The 15,494-nt window shown below is 38.5% G+C and overlaps 2 protein-coding genes across 5 annotated transcripts in view; one reads left to right on the forward strand and one right to left on the reverse strand.

The window, feature by feature from the left end:
• The window catches only part of MAPRE2 (microtubule associated protein RP/EB family member 2), a 94,919-nt gene extending 89,211 nt beyond the window's left edge, over positions 1-5,708 (forward strand). For all 3 annotated transcript variants that reach the window (XM_063130698.1, XM_063130697.1, XM_063130699.1), the window contains one exon: positions 2,756-5,708. In XM_063130698.1, coding sequence (XP_062986768.1) covers positions 2,756-2,827 — 72 coding nt within the window. In that variant the 3' untranslated portion in view covers positions 2,828-5,708. The remainder of the gene's footprint in view (positions 1-2,755) is intronic.
• Positions 5,709-8,928: 3,220 nt separating this feature from the next.
• LOC134401594 (ethanolaminephosphotransferase 1-like) overlaps positions 8,929-15,494 on the reverse strand; it is a 61,729-nt gene continuing 55,163 nt past the window's right edge. For both annotated transcript variants that reach the window (XM_063130696.1, XM_063130695.1), the window contains 2 exons: positions 14,069-14,251; positions 8,929-12,667 (listed from right to left, as the gene is read on the reverse strand). In XM_063130696.1, coding sequence (XP_062986766.1) covers positions 12,497-12,667; positions 14,069-14,251 — 354 coding nt within the window. In that variant the 3' untranslated portion in view covers positions 8,929-12,496. The remainder of the gene's footprint in view (positions 12,668-14,068; positions 14,252-15,494) is intronic.

A 15,494-nucleotide genomic window follows, 5' to 3' on the forward strand; every position in this document is an offset into this window, starting at 1 on the left:
TTATTCAAGAATTATTTATTGTTTATAGCTCAAGAGGTGCATTTTGGGAATATTCTGTATTTTTCTGTTAAGTCTGGAACAGACTCTGGAGACAATCACATGCTGTTCTTCCTAGTCAACCCTGCACATTTTGATGGTTATGATCATTGGTGAATCTTTAAAGTCCACAGACTCAGCCACCAGAGCACTATAGTGTTTGCAGGACTATCCCAATGTATCTTTTTGCTTGACAGTTCTGAGAGACAGCTGCAGTAGCCCTGTTAGAAATAAGGTGAGGAAGAAGGGAGGAATTCCCATTGTTGCTTACTTGCATGCAATTCGTGCATTCAGAGGGAAGCTGTGGGTGGATAGGAGAGTGCTTTTTACAACTCTTTGCAAGATTGTCAAAATGAGCATTGTTGGGGGGGGGAGAAACTTTGTTCATTTACTTCAAGTTGTTTATTCTGTAAATATTCTGGAAAATTTAAACTGTCGGCGTTATGTTAAAAACGGAGTCCATGCTTTTGAGAGAACATTTTTAATTCTTTAAAATTCTGAACCTTTCAAAATAGTTTCCAGAAAGGCCTGTTGAAATGGTCATGTTTGTCTTCATATAAAAATGATACTGGGCAATAACATCAGTAGTCTTTCCAAAGTTCACATTTATGATATTTTTATGATCTTTCATGAAATTGTGAGGAACCCTAACTAATTACTGAGGGCACTTGCTCTCTGTGTGTTTATATATATGGCTCCAAGTTCAGCCCATGATGCAGCCACACCAGTGTATTCCTGTCCACTTCTCATGTCCACACCTGACAGACCTTGCATGGAGAAAAGCACAGTGTAAACAGGGAGACAGACCCAGGAGTTGTTTCTGTGATCACAGTGGTATTTCTTAGGGCTACCATTACCATAAATCATTGGTTGAGTGTATTCATATTCCACCAGTTTATGCAGTGCAATAATTCTGTCTGAGATCATGCTGCCAACGGGGTGATGTCACATAGCCAATTGGGTGTCAGCAGGAAACGTCGCCCTTTCTTTAAAAGAGAAGGATTGCATCCTCTCATTGTCCAGGTAACTGGGCAATGCTGCCTTTCTGTCCATGCCATGCAGTGAACAATTTCATTGCCTGCCACTGCAAAATTATTATTATTATTATTATTATTATTTATTTATATAGCACCATCGATGTACATGGTGCTGTACAGATAACACAGTAAATAGCAAGACCCTGCCGCATAGGCTTACAATCTAATAAAGTTGTAGTAAACAATAAGAAGGGAAGGAGAATGCAAACAGGCACAGGGAAGTGTAAACAGGCACCGGGAAGGGTGAAGCTAACAGTATAGAGTCAGAACAAACTCAAAGTTTAAAAGCTATAGGGAAAAGAAAAGTTTTTAGCTGTGTTTTAAAAGCTGTGATTGAGTTGGTAGTTCTCAGGTGTTCTGGAAGAGCATTCCAGGCATGAGGGGCAGCAGAGGAAAATGGACGAAGCCGAGCAAGGGAAGTAGAGACCCTTGGGCAGGCAAGAAGCATGGCATCAGAGGAGCGAAGAGCACGAGCGGGGCAATAGTGTGAGATGAGAGAGGAGAGATAGGCAGGAGCTAGACCGTGAAAAGCTTTGAAGGTCAACAGGAGAAGTTTATATTGGATTCTGGAATGAATTGGGAGCCAATGAAGAGATTTCAGAAGAGCATGGGAAGACAGTGAGTGTTGCCTGGTTACCCCAGCAATCCAAGAGACATGTTCTCCCGGCCCCACCCCCACCCACCCCACCCCCACCAGAAAAGCACTTTTGTACCTGTTAATATACCCCTAACATTTGCTGGAAACAGGACATTTTTAACAGGGAACAAACCCCTTAATGAAAAGTGATTCCCCCTTTGGTTCAGCTGTAATCTGGATGGCACAAATGCAAGGCAGAGATTGACGATGTAGTAATTTTACAGGGAAATCACTATTTTCAACAAGGTTAGCATTTTTCAACAAGGCTAGCATTCAGTCTGGAGTTAACAGTGGCAAGGAGACCATAAATAAAAATGTAGATCACTGTGTCTTTACACTGTACCCAACTCCACAAGTGTATATTTACAATTTAAGGACTATTGACACTCTTAACAAGGCAAAACAACAACAGTCTTTCTGTCAGAATATTCCACAAAGAGATTCCACAATGCTTGCAATTCCTTTGTTGTATTTTAGTATGTTGTTGGTTATGGTCTCCCTGCTTGATAATAGAACTTACCGGAGTTGATACCAACATTAAAGAAACACAAATATTCAGTTCTTAAGGAAAGATACACTCTTACATTAAAATAATGCCTTCATTGAAAATTTGATGATATTGATAGCTTTAAAGTCTTAGTATTCGATTAGTAGAAATATCACTGAGTCAAATGGATATAATGTCAGCCTGCAGTCTTAAGTAAGCTCCCAAGGTTTAAGCAACACTTGACATTCAGCTCCCATCATTCTGTTGCCCACAGATTTCCAGCATTCTGCCTTTACAACACCAACTCCTGGGGTCTACATTAAAATCAGAATTTGAATAATGCTGGAACTTTTAAACAATCATTCCAAGTTTTAACAATCTTGCTAAGTTAGTAAAGTCTTGTGCAATAGTTCAGAAATGTTTAATTAGCAATTCCCTTAACAACTTGCATTTTCAGTGGGATGTGGGTAAAGAATCTCACATGAATATTTTCAGTTTATTGTTGGCTGTGCTGAGGTTTGTTCTGTAATATTTTTCTCTCTCTACATTAACATACAGGAGAGCCACACAGAAGACCATGAAGGTGAGGAACTGGTTCACGAACAGCCCCAACAGCAGGAAGAATACTGATTGCTTGACACACTTTTAATTTTGTGTGGAACTTTCTTCTGAAGAATGGAACGTGTGTGGCCTCAGACTTGAAACCAATCACTCTCAGTCTGCCATTAACATAAATGTACCATAGTGAGTGTCAGCCAACTGCTGCATTCTGTACCCATCCTTTGCCAAGATGTGTTTGCAGAAGTCTTCTTATCAGGGTATGCACCTGAGAAGGTCTCCGGGCTTTGTTCCCAATTTCTGCCACTGCAACTTCACTATTTGGCTGCTTGAGATTTGTTCCGCTTTTTAAAATATATATATATATATATATATAATATATATTTATTTTTTTCCTTTTGTCTTAAGTATGATACATTTGTAATTTGTTCGAAACTATTTATATGGGCATCTCTTATGACAAAAAAAGTACTATTCTGTTAGGTTTCTCACATTTCATGGTAATTTGATCCACTTTGGGCATAAATTTGGTCAATCTGTGTGAAAGAGGGGAAACTACTGAAATGACAGTCAAATTATACTTGTTCCCATCTTTTATTATGGCACATAAGCAAGCAGCGTTTTCCTAATGAAGAGAAAAGCAAAACACCATGAACTGTAATCCTCCTGATGTTGTACACCAAAGCATGTTAGAAAACTGCACATTATATCCTTTATTTCTGGAAGATGCATACATGCCTGTCTAATTCTTACAGCGAGAGCTTTGTGACGTTTACCCTATTAGAAATATTCTTCCTGTTTCAATTCCATATTCAGTGTCTGTCAGGTGTTTATAAAAGTCTTCACTATGATATCTGTACCTGCAGATGTCACTTCAGATTCCCACTAAAGGAAATGGGGATTATGAGTATCAGGCACTTTCTTTTTCATCTTGTGTATGTGGAGAATAAACACTTTTTATTGTAGGATTGGGCATGCCAAAATATTTACTAGCACAATCATGCATAGTTTTTCTCTGAAGTCTTTATACCGTCATCTTTGAAATGTAATGTTCAATGACCATCTCCTTTCCACACACATAATAATGCCAGTTTTCAAGAATGGTGGGAGGTAAAGATATATTGCAACCAGATGAGAATGGTTCTTTGGTCTATCTGTGTGACTACTGAATGGATTGGCAAGATGCAGAAACAAATTGTCAGTTTCATTGCCACATGTTTTAATATTACCCTTCTTGTTAAACTTGCACTTAGATGATGGCATTTTATAATAGAACTATAGCAAATCTTGTATTAAAACATTCCTAATTTCTTAAACTTAAATTGCACACTTTCTTAGTCTAGTTCTAGTTGTTGTTGGTCTTTCTTTCTTTCTTTTTGATTTATGGTTTTCCTGGTTTGCTGTTTCACTTCTCAAATTCAGATTTGGCTGGTTGTTTGGCTAGAATCTAATAGAATATCAATCTACAGACTACAATTACTGACGGTCTCCATATAGCCTTGTAAACAATGGTGTGTCATCGCTAATTAATGGTGGTTTCCTACATTCATGTACACATGCAAGGTCTCCTTACAACAGTATTTTCTGTTTATTCTTGCAGAAGTCTGTTGCAACAGAGTGACTCTTATTTAGTCGCAGCTCAGGCAGCATGTATAATGAATGCTTTTAAACATTCAAACAAATGTTTGCATTTCCTTATCCTAACCCCCTTAGCTCAACAGAAATGGAGCCAATCTCTTCAGATTGGAAGAGTTTGCACAGCTTGCCCTCATCCCATATCACCTTACCACTATGAAAATCAAATACCCCCTTTGCTAGACATCATATTTTATATTGTTAGCAGAAGTGATTTGGTTTCACTTAAAGGCTTTATACATAAAACAATTAATGAATGGAGTAGCTTTCAGGAGGATGTAATATACTGTCATGATCCAGCAAAGAAAGAAGATATACATATTATGTTTTAAAATGTCCATAATAATTATTATTAGTTACACTGTCCCCAAAATGCCCATTGTGATCAAAGGGAATTTGGGGCATTTACAAGATTTCTGAACCAGCCTTTAAGCACCCCTTCATCACCACCAGTTGTATCCATGTTTCTTTCTCCTCTTGAGCAAATTTTCAGATCACTTCCTTTTGAAGCGCTTTCCGGGCTTTTCCGGGTTTCTTTGGTCCTAGATAGTTCCCATCAAAGCTTCTTTGCCCTTTAGTCCTGTCACTTAGAATTGTGTGTGTATGCGTGAGTGGAGGAGGAAAGAGTTATAAATCTGGTTTTCTTCTGTTCTTTTTATATAACTGATATGTGGAGCAATTTCCCTGGACCACATTTTTTGTTGCTGTTTGGGAACAGGAAATGGCTGCCCTAGGAAACAAGAGGATGAGAAAGCAAGACGTACGTATGTGTGAGTGTGTGTAAAGCAGGGATGGGCAACTTGAGTTCCTCCAGATGTTTTGGCCTACAACTTCTATGATCCCTCACCATTCGCTATGTTGATTAGGGCTGCTGTGAGTTGTAGGCCAATACATCTGGAGGGCTACAAGTTGTCCATCCTGGTGTAAAGCCTAAACTGCTCAGTTGTGCTGAGGGGAGTGAGAGACTCTGGAAAGGGAAAGAGGACTCCCCCTGCCCCTTCTGTGGTGAGTAACCCTGTTATTCCGTTATGGTTTTAATATGCATTTGTAATTACTTTTACTAAATAGCACACCATAAAGCTTTGGTTATATATTAAATGTAAACTGAAAGGAATGTAAACATATGTATTGTTAATTATAAATAGATAAGTAATGACATAATAGATGCAAAAGTCTTATTCAGATGTATCATTCATTTTACGTTACCCACCAATTGTCGCATGATAGAGTAGACTTTTTTTTGGGGTCTCTGAATATGTGAATAACTTGACTTGCGTTTATCTTTTTACTTATTTAATAAAAAAAGTATATGTTACAATCTGTGTAGCTCAATAGACCTTTATGAGGTTGTATGTGTTGGGTTTTCTGATTTCTAAATGCTATCATTCAGGTACTTTGAGCTGAGTCAAAGTCAGCTACTTTACAATCAAAGATTAGTTACTCAGTGTATGTGGCACATTTTCTTCCTTCCAGAACATCTTCGAACAAAACAAATGGCAATAAAAAGAAGTTTCTCCTTGCAGAGCACTGAATCTACTGTGAAAATGGTTTTTATGTATGTTTAGACAGAAAAAAAGTCCTACAACTCCCAGCATTTACCAGCCAGCCATGGACTTTTTTCTGTCTAAACATACATAGGATTGTACCCTAAGAAACTGAACCCAGACAACACTCCATGGAAGCTATAATACACTTATAGAGCTTCAAGGGGATAGCAAGGAATAAAACCAGGAAACAAAGCCCTTGATGGCAGCAGATGGGCCAGTCTTTTCACATAGGGAGCTAATGTGCATATCAGAGCTTGTGTGCATGTGTGCGTTCAAAGATCTACCTGCAACAGAAAAAAAAATACTGTAGTGCATACTTGTGCTGGAAAGTTGTCACTCTACCCTCCATCAGTTTGCATTAAACCCACTGCAAATGCACATTGTTATAATGACACACACACACACACACACACACCCCAATCTTGGAAGGGGTCATCAAAACAATGTAATCGTTGCATTGGGTTTAGATCATGGACAATCAACATCTGTGTTTCCCAGAGATGTACAAAAAGCAGACTCTGGCCTGGTTCACATGATCACAGTGTTTTTTTTAAGTTGCAGGTGTGTGCCAGGCACCATATGCCTAATTACTCAGGCACAGCTTGTCATGTCATCCAAACCCAAGCAGCGTAGCTTGAGGCAGAAATTACCCTCAATAACCCACCATGGCCCATTTAAGCTGTGGTGATAATGTGAACTGGGTCTAGGTGTTATACGAAGTGACTGATCAGGTTAAGAAAAGACTGTGAAGGGACTTTCTGGTTGGGTATAAGGTTACTATGGGAAGCAGGCCTATGGAATTTTTCTTCTTCCTCTGTCAATAAAAGTTGGATTAAATAAACAATAATTGCCCCCATGTGAAAAAGTGTGTGGATATTAACCCTACTGCTCCAGTTTAATGCTAACATTTTTATTAGAACAAACTAGTGCAGGCTTTTAAGAAGTGGGAGAAAAATACTGCTCTGTGATTCCCAAGAGGGAAGAGATATCTATTTGAAATTGTTCTCCCTATTTAATTTTCCCCCTTTTGCTTCTTCCCCTTGTTTTCTCATTCCCTTTTATTTGGTTAGTCTTGTTTCATTACAGCTTCAGAGAAGATTGCTTCAGCTTGGAGGAGAATGAGAATTAATATTAAAAGCTTATGCACACTAACTTCAAAGTAGATTTTACTGAAAAAAGTGAAAATTACTTTCAAGTGATTGTACTTTGGATTGGAGTGTTACCAATCTGATATCTTGGCTCATTGCTGAACATCTTCACTTTTCAGGAGTCTTTTCAGCCAGAATACTGACTGGGTGGATTAGAAATGTTGTAAATAAAGAAAAGTACTCTTAACGACTGCTGGACAGGAGAAACTGAAAAGGCTTCACTTGAGTAAAGCCAAACTGTTCAGAATATCGAAAGACCTTAGAGAAATTAATAATAGCATTGAATCAAGGCTAACTCAACAAATATGTTTTATCTGTGCTGTGTGCATTACACAATATTCTCTATAAGGAAAATAATACAAGGTTTATTTTACAGATCATAGTATTTTAGTGAGGTCTTTACGAATCAAGATAATTTGCTTTAGTAGCAACCTCAAATGATTTGTAGGACTTAATCACTACTAGGTGATCTCAGGTGACAATTTTAAGGGGGTACCACATACTTTGCAGCCTCAAAAGGAATAGCAGGATGTGTGAAGGACATAACTGCATATAATGTCATTATCATGGCTGGCAGCTCACTGGTTCCAATTTCCATTGGTACCACGGTGTGCAAGGAGAATTCCCTTGGCTCTCCAGCCATGATCCCAATAAAAGTTGCCCTATACTGCAATTAGCATTAGTAAAAAGAAAGAAAGCTCACAATGGTGTGAATAGAAGCTTTTCCTCCCTGACTGTTAAGTGACTGCACTTCAGGAGGGATTTTTGATGGGATTGAGCCAGACTTTTCCCTATGCATTGCGGTCCCAAAAGAAATGACTTCCGTGCCTCTGCCTTAATCTGTCATGACAGCAAGCAACAGAATTAATATATTAGGTAGTTAGGTCCTGAGACCATGGGAGATCAGCCAGGACAAGTGAAGGCACAGTGGGGGCAACTTAGAAGTTTTTCTTTGTTTGTTTGTTTGTTTTTTAAACAGCTCCACTGATAATCCTATCTATATTTACTTGGGCGGATGTGCCCTGGTTCTCATGGCATGGCAACATCATGGGTTAATTTTAGGATGTTTTGGAGTTATTTTAGGGTTGTCTAACCTTCAAACAACACTTGCCATTTGGGTTTGCATGTCACAGCAAACTGGCATCTATGAGCACCATGTAAAAATGGCACCTGTGAACGCTGAACATGATGCAACAGCCACACAGCTAAATTAACCTATGATGGGTTGTGTCACATGAATCAGCTCACTCAGTAAAATTGCTTGGGAGTGTGCTGCAATGGGTGTGGAGATGTACCATTTGAATACATTTTGTCTAGTGTGATCCCTGCCAATATTGAGTTGTTTCCTTTCCATATACCTGTTGACAATACCTGCTCTAAGGACATTAGAAAATAAATATATAACATATAGCTTAGAAGCATTACATATTGAGGAGAATCTATTTTATTCCATCATGTCCCACATTCTAACAATTGGAAATTGTTAGAAAATGTAAGCAGATCAATGTAAGCAAGTATAAAGTGATGCATGTTGGGAGAGGATCCCAACTTCAAATATATGCTGATGGATCTGAGCTAACAGTGAATGGCCAAGAAAGACCTTGGAGTTGTGGTGGACAGCTTCATGAAAATATCAACCCCAGTGTTCAGCTACTGTAAAAAAAGGCAAATTTCATGTTGGGCATAATTAGGACAGGGATAAAAAAAATGCCAATATCATAATGCTCTTACACAATTCACACAGGGAATTATATTCCACCCAAGTCACCAAATATGGAAGATTTGGCTCATCAATTCTACAGTAGTGCAGTTACTGCATAAAGACAAGGAGTGAACAGGCAGATTTTTTTAAAACTTAAATATAACTTTATTTAAAACTTATTTACATATAAAGAAGCTTAATCATAAGACTACATGTTATCAATATATTCTACTAGTTCCTTACTTACATCGATACTGCTTCTTTCAGGAAATTGTTATAACTTTATCCAGTTCCCTAATTAAAACCAGTTCCAATTACCCTTTTTTTAGCTCTCCCAAACAGATCCATAGGACAAGAACTGGGGTGAGTTCAAGTGATCGCACCAAGGGAAGTGGCTGCTCCCCCCACCCTCATGCTTGCTGGGCACATGACCGCAATTTGCATTATTCCTCGTGCTGCAGTGCGGATTGGCATGTCTGAACCCAGTACATGGTGGGGGTGTCACCCACTGTACAATCTATGATGTGCAGTAAGGGTTGTAGGGTGGGTATGACACACATACACAACCCAGTCTTGCTGCATGCCAAGTTTGGATGGCACTCCCAACATGTGCTGCAGCACAGGGAATAATATAAATGGTGAACTCTCACACAAGGGTTGTGGGAGCAGCCACGATGGTTGCGATTGTCCAAACACAAACTTGGAGTTCTCTCTCTGGTCTGGAAAAGTACAGGATTGAATAATCTTTCAAATGTCTCCCATAGTGATAAGTAATCTTTATCCAGCTTCAACTTCCCCTGACGTCTTCTTTCTGGTCAGGAGCTTAACAATCAGAAAACAACAAAGAAGTCACTCAGTTATTTCCTCTGAAGTCATCTTGCTTCTTGAAACCAACTGCCTTCACTCTGACCAGAAGCTTTCCTGGAGAACCATCTCTAGAGTGTTCCCTGCTTGCTAACTTCACCTTTCAGTGATTCCAGCCACTCTTCTGGCCCTGGCTGAACTGCTTCCACAACCTCAGGCCAATGACCTACCATCTTAAATCTATGAGCCAATGATAGGCTATTTAGTGAATAATTTATTTACTAACAAAATATAGCATTTTTTATTCTCCTGTCCAGTATATAAGCTAACAGGATTAACTGAATCATTAAGGCCTATAAGCTTCCTTCATCACTGTAACAACTGACAGCAGGTTGCCAACAGTGAGTGTCCTATATAAAGTAACAGTTAGGCTTCAGTTTAACCTTTTCACCTCTCACTGTTAAACCTCACTGTATTACATACCATAACACATGATGGTTCTTACATGAACATAATTTAAAACATTTTCTGTTGATACATACTTAGAAGTAAATTTAATAATTATTTCCATGTATGTATACTTTGGATTGGGTGGGTGGTTTACTTTAATTGCATTATATTACACCCAAGAAAACTCAATTATTAGTGGGGACCAGGAAAAAAAACACCCTGTATTTGTACCCCAAGCTCAAAACTTCTGACAGTGTAAATGTACAGATAACAAAATTCTTTGTGCTGTAAAAATAAATTATTATATAAATGGCAGAATACTCTTTAGCTCAGAGATGTGTAAAGTGCATAACTGCTTATATAATTCTGCACTTCAGTCTTCTGAATTCAGTCACCAGCATTGCCATTAAAACGGTGTTTTGGTACCTCTTTTTTAATGTAACTATGAAATGCTGGAAGTATATGACCAAGAAGGAGAATGTCTTTCTAAATGTAGGAGCAATTATTTGCCCACAAATTGCTGCTTTTGCAGCCAATGTGAACTAACTAATATTGCATACCCCTAGTATACTGGTTTTGATCTCTAGTTTTCAAAATTTACATATAAATTCATATTATAAGAAAAATAGCAAATGGGAATTAAAGGATTTTTAACAAGTATAATTATGTTGTACTAAACTAGCTTTCCTCAATCTGTTGTTTTCCACATTTTGGAACACTGCTCCCAGCATTCCTATCCATTGCCCATGCTGGTTGAGGCTGATAGAAGTTCTAGTCCAAAACATCTAGAGAGCTCAAGGTTGTGGAAGACTGCACTAAAACTCTGACATTTTGCTTCTTATAATGAAGTGTGGAATACCATAACAAAGCACGGAATGGCCTAGAGCATGGCTACGCAACCTTGTGCCTTTCAGATGTTTTGGATTGCAGCTCCTATTAAGGCTCAGCAGCATGGCCATAAATTGGAGATTATGGAAGTGGTGGTCCAAAACATCTGGAAGGTACCAGTTTGCCTACCTCTGGCCTAGAAGTATGAATATATGATGGTGACATAAAAGATGCAAAAAAAAAAAAAAACCCAACCCAAAAAACGGGTGGGGAACTGAATCCAAGGAACAAAAAGTGAATTGCTTGAAACAGTACAAAGGTCACACTGGCTATTTCACAGTGCAATCCCATGCATGTCTGTTCAAAAGTAACCCCCTGTTGAGTTGAATAGGACTTACTTCCAGTAAAGTGTTAATATTCTGGCACTTCAGAAGGAATATTATATTCATACCTTCTCCAAATTGCTTGAATTAGCCTGTATATGTGGAATGGGGAGAACTAGTGTGGGATACAGTCATCTCCAGATACAAACTCTATAAAAAGAGGGGGGAAGGGCATACTGTGGAGAGTGCCTCTCAGTACCTCAAAGAGGACACAGTGTCAAACTAGGAACCTCATAAGGGGCAGATACCTCTACAGAATCAATGGGTGGGTGACAATACCATGCCCCAAATGTAATTTAGTACTGAGTTTGTGATATCACTCCAGGTGATCTTGAGATGAACGAAATCAGGGAGGCATCCAAGGGAGAAAGTGTGGTAGTTATAGCTGACTTCAAGTAACCTCACGTAGACTGGATAAATGTATGTTCCAGTAATTACAAAGAGCTACAATTTCTTGATCCACTAAACAGCTGTGCCCAACAAGAGGGTAGGTGAACCTGGACTTAACCCTAATTGGTGCCCAGGACAGAATGTGAGACATAAGTGCTATTGAACAATTGAAAACTGATCAGAATGCTATCAAATTTAATATACATAAGTGGAAAATATGGCAGCTTATACTGGAGCAGGGGGTGTAGGAGAAGTTGGACCCATACTAATTGCCAAATGTACATTTAGAGCAAGGCTAAGATAGCCTTCAGAAAACGTACTCGCAAGTATTTCATTCCCCCTCTTACTGATTTGGCTTTATTTAATTTTTCTTTTTTGTTATAATAATTTATGATGATAAAACTATTTGACACGAGTTTACAACATGGAGATGAATGGGAGAGGCAATACATCTCAAAGGAAAACAGGACCGGGCAGAAGTAGACTAGACATTGAGAAATCTACTTGAATAAGAGTTGCCACAAATATGTGTATTTAGTATTTAAAAAATTGTTCTGTAACCAAAAATATTGAGAAAGAGAGAAGGAGGTCTTGGGAGAACTTTCAGGAAGTTTGAGAAAGTAAAAGAAAGTTTGAGTAAATTAGTAAGAGCAAAAGAGAATAGACTCAAGGGAATGATGACTTACAGCAGGGGTGGGCAACTTGCAATTCTCCAGATGTTTTGGCCTACCACTCCCATCATCCCTCATGACTGGCTATGCTAGCTAGTGGTGATGGGAGTTGCAGTATGAGCTATTGTATTACATGGCAAGCACATCTTAAACACTTAGAGCTTTTGATATCTAATCTTGCTTTCACTCTGAACATCTCTCGTACTTTTTGCTTTTTTGCTCTGTATTTCTACATTTCTGAAGTACAGAAATATCAAGTTCAGTAGGATTAATACTGTGGCCACTGCATTCATTCTTCAAATCATTCTTTAAGGAAAAGATGTAGATGTTGAAATGCTTGCTCAACTGCTTCACCTAAAAGAATAAGAAACAAAGGACATCTTGATTAGAAAACGGAATATATACATCCATCATTATCTTCTAACCATACAGAATTAACAGAACGTTAGATAAAAGCTAGTATCCTCATTGTAATTTGCATTTGCACTATGTTAGATGAGACAAGACTTAAGGAAGTTAGTTTCTCTTATCTATGCAAGCATTAAATTTGACCCAAATAAATCTGTTTTAATAAATGTGATACTTATGTGCATTGCTGTAGCTTCTACTATCATTTCACTTGTATATCAGTGATGATTCTCTTTTTTAGGAAGCTGTTATATGCAGCTCCAGATCAGAAACAAAGATATGTCTTTCCTATACCTGGTATGGTTGATCTTAAAGAAATGTTGGATTAGATAAATATTTTAACAAGCTAATAGGGAAATTATCCCTATGAAGCATGAATTCACTTTGCCGGGTTGATTTGTTACATTTGTATCCTGTCTTTCCTCCAGGAACACAGGGTGGTGTACAAAGGGAGCCTGAAATCATGCTGTGTGTGAGAATCCCAGGGACTCTTACTGCAGAGGTATAGTAGTTGGTGTAAAGGAAGGCCCAGGAGGTATCTGATGGGGGGGGGGGGGGAGGACCAGTTGCCTCAAAATGGTCTCCCAAGTATTAAAAAATCTTTGGCATTCCTGGAACGGGTGGGAAAGTACATCATTAATGCCTGTCCTCTGTAAGGAGAGTGACCTAGAAATTCCTCTTCTTTTAATATATTATAAGACTGCACCTACCAAGAAAAACACACAAATTTGACCCCCAATAGCTGGTTAGCCATTGTATATGGCATATGATCTTGTTTTTAATGTAATTTCCTATTTTACTACAGTAGTTGCCTTTTAGGAAAGGATTTGGAATATGCACGACACATGTAAATAGTTACATAAAGCCCATCAGCAAAGATTATGCCAATGACAGGGTTAGAACTGAAAGCAAACTCTGTTTCTGTAGTATTTTTTTTCCTCTTGAGAACCTGTAGTTCTCTACAGCATTCATGAAAGATTTATTTTTATCTCATTGAACTAGAGTCACAAAGACCCTTTTAAAAGAATAAAACACAAGGGATGGATCAAGGACTTCTTTGTAGCAACTGTATATGCATAAACACACACACACACACACACACACACACACATTCTAACTGCCTGACTCAAATGTTATCAAATTTATTGGTGTTTCTCAAAGTGCTGAAACTAGGTATAAGACAGCCCAATTACTAGAAAGATCAGAGAACAGGCTGGAAGTCACAATTCTAAAAAAGAGGAAGAATTACTACTTCCTAAAAAAAAAGTTTAAAATCCTCTGATCCATCTGAAGAGTTTTGGTGACTCATGCTTTTAGGATGTAATCAGTATTTAAAATATATTTTACCACACAAAATCCATAGTGGATGTGAGCAGCGGTGACAAAGATGGTAAATGCAGCCAGTATTGGTTCCTCCAATCTGCCCTGAAATCCAGCTGTTGCTGTGTAGACGATGACAGCTAATGGAACCATAAACCAGTGAAGCACTTCAGATCTTGTGTTGGTCATCTGGCAAATTATCATTCTGCACTGCAGGAAATAAAGTCAGGTCAATGAGTGGCTGGCAAAGGAAACACAGGTGCCATTAGTTATTATCAGTGATGAAGAGACTTGAGACAACACCAAGGTTTGCCATCTACCTTTCTTTACTTTAAAGGCCAGGTTTATCAAAGCACTTTAATGCCATGTGATTTCAACCAGAATACTTGGGTCAAAATAGTGTGTTTGATTAGTGCTGAACTGAATCTGGATTTTTTCAGATGAGGTTTTTATTATGCAATAACTCTGCCTCATTCATGAAATTTTACAGTAGTGGGGGAGATGTTGTCTTCCATTTGTAATCCTCCATGTTTTCTGACTGCTTGTCTTTTTTTACCACAGAGGCTGCTTCCAGATGTGAGAATTCTTTCACATTATGTTGCTTTCAGAACTGCAATGCAGTGTCCACACAGTTTATTCCTGTTTTGTGTTTCATCACAAAGAAATGCTCCATATCCCATCTACACCCATGGGTGCATCATGACAGGATGTTATTAGACTTCTACAGGGAAGGGAGGGGGAGTACCAGTGGGCATCACTGCCGATGTCAAAGCCAACCTCCCCAAATTTATGAGAATAAAGAGCTAGGGAACACCCATAACTCTGGAGAAGTGCACTTCTGATCCCGGTTGTTCCCACTAAACAGATTTTCCTCATTAAGGAAATAAATGGATGAAACTTGGATAAATGGATGAAACACGAGTTGATGATGAAAGAATGATGTCATTGTCTGAATGCTCCATGAAAATACCGTAATTAACTGCTCAGTGCATATGAACATGTCTATCTGGAAGCAACCAGAAAATCTGTGAAGGAGGGAAAGACAAAATGTCTTTTCATTAGTAGCACTAGAGCTGAACATCTAGAAGGACCTTGTGGGCATATACATCCAAGTCAGGACAATTAATGTGCTTACGCATATTAAATTCTGCACTGGATTGTGGCTAATGAATTACAGGGTATAGAAATTGCTATGATGAGCAGCCTCTTAGGGGCAGAAGAATTTAAATAATTAAAGGCCCAGAAGAGATGTAGCAAGAATGTGGCCCTTCAGTTCATTAAATATGAACCAATAATGCAACTCTAGGTTTCCAACCATATAACTTTTCCAACACAACAGTAGTTATTTCTTGAAGTCAGTGCCTTGAAACATGCAATTTACGGGGGGCGGGGGGGGGGAGTGTCATTGTAAATTGCTGCCTAACAAGGAACATCTGGTAGGATTTCTTATAAG

The sequence above is a fragment of the Elgaria multicarinata genome, chromosome 7 (genome assembly GCF_023053635.1).
Source record: "Elgaria multicarinata webbii isolate HBS135686 ecotype San Diego chromosome 7, rElgMul1.1.pri, whole genome shotgun sequence".
Taxonomy (NCBI): Eukaryota; Metazoa; Chordata; class Lepidosauria; order Squamata; family Anguidae; genus Elgaria; species Elgaria multicarinata.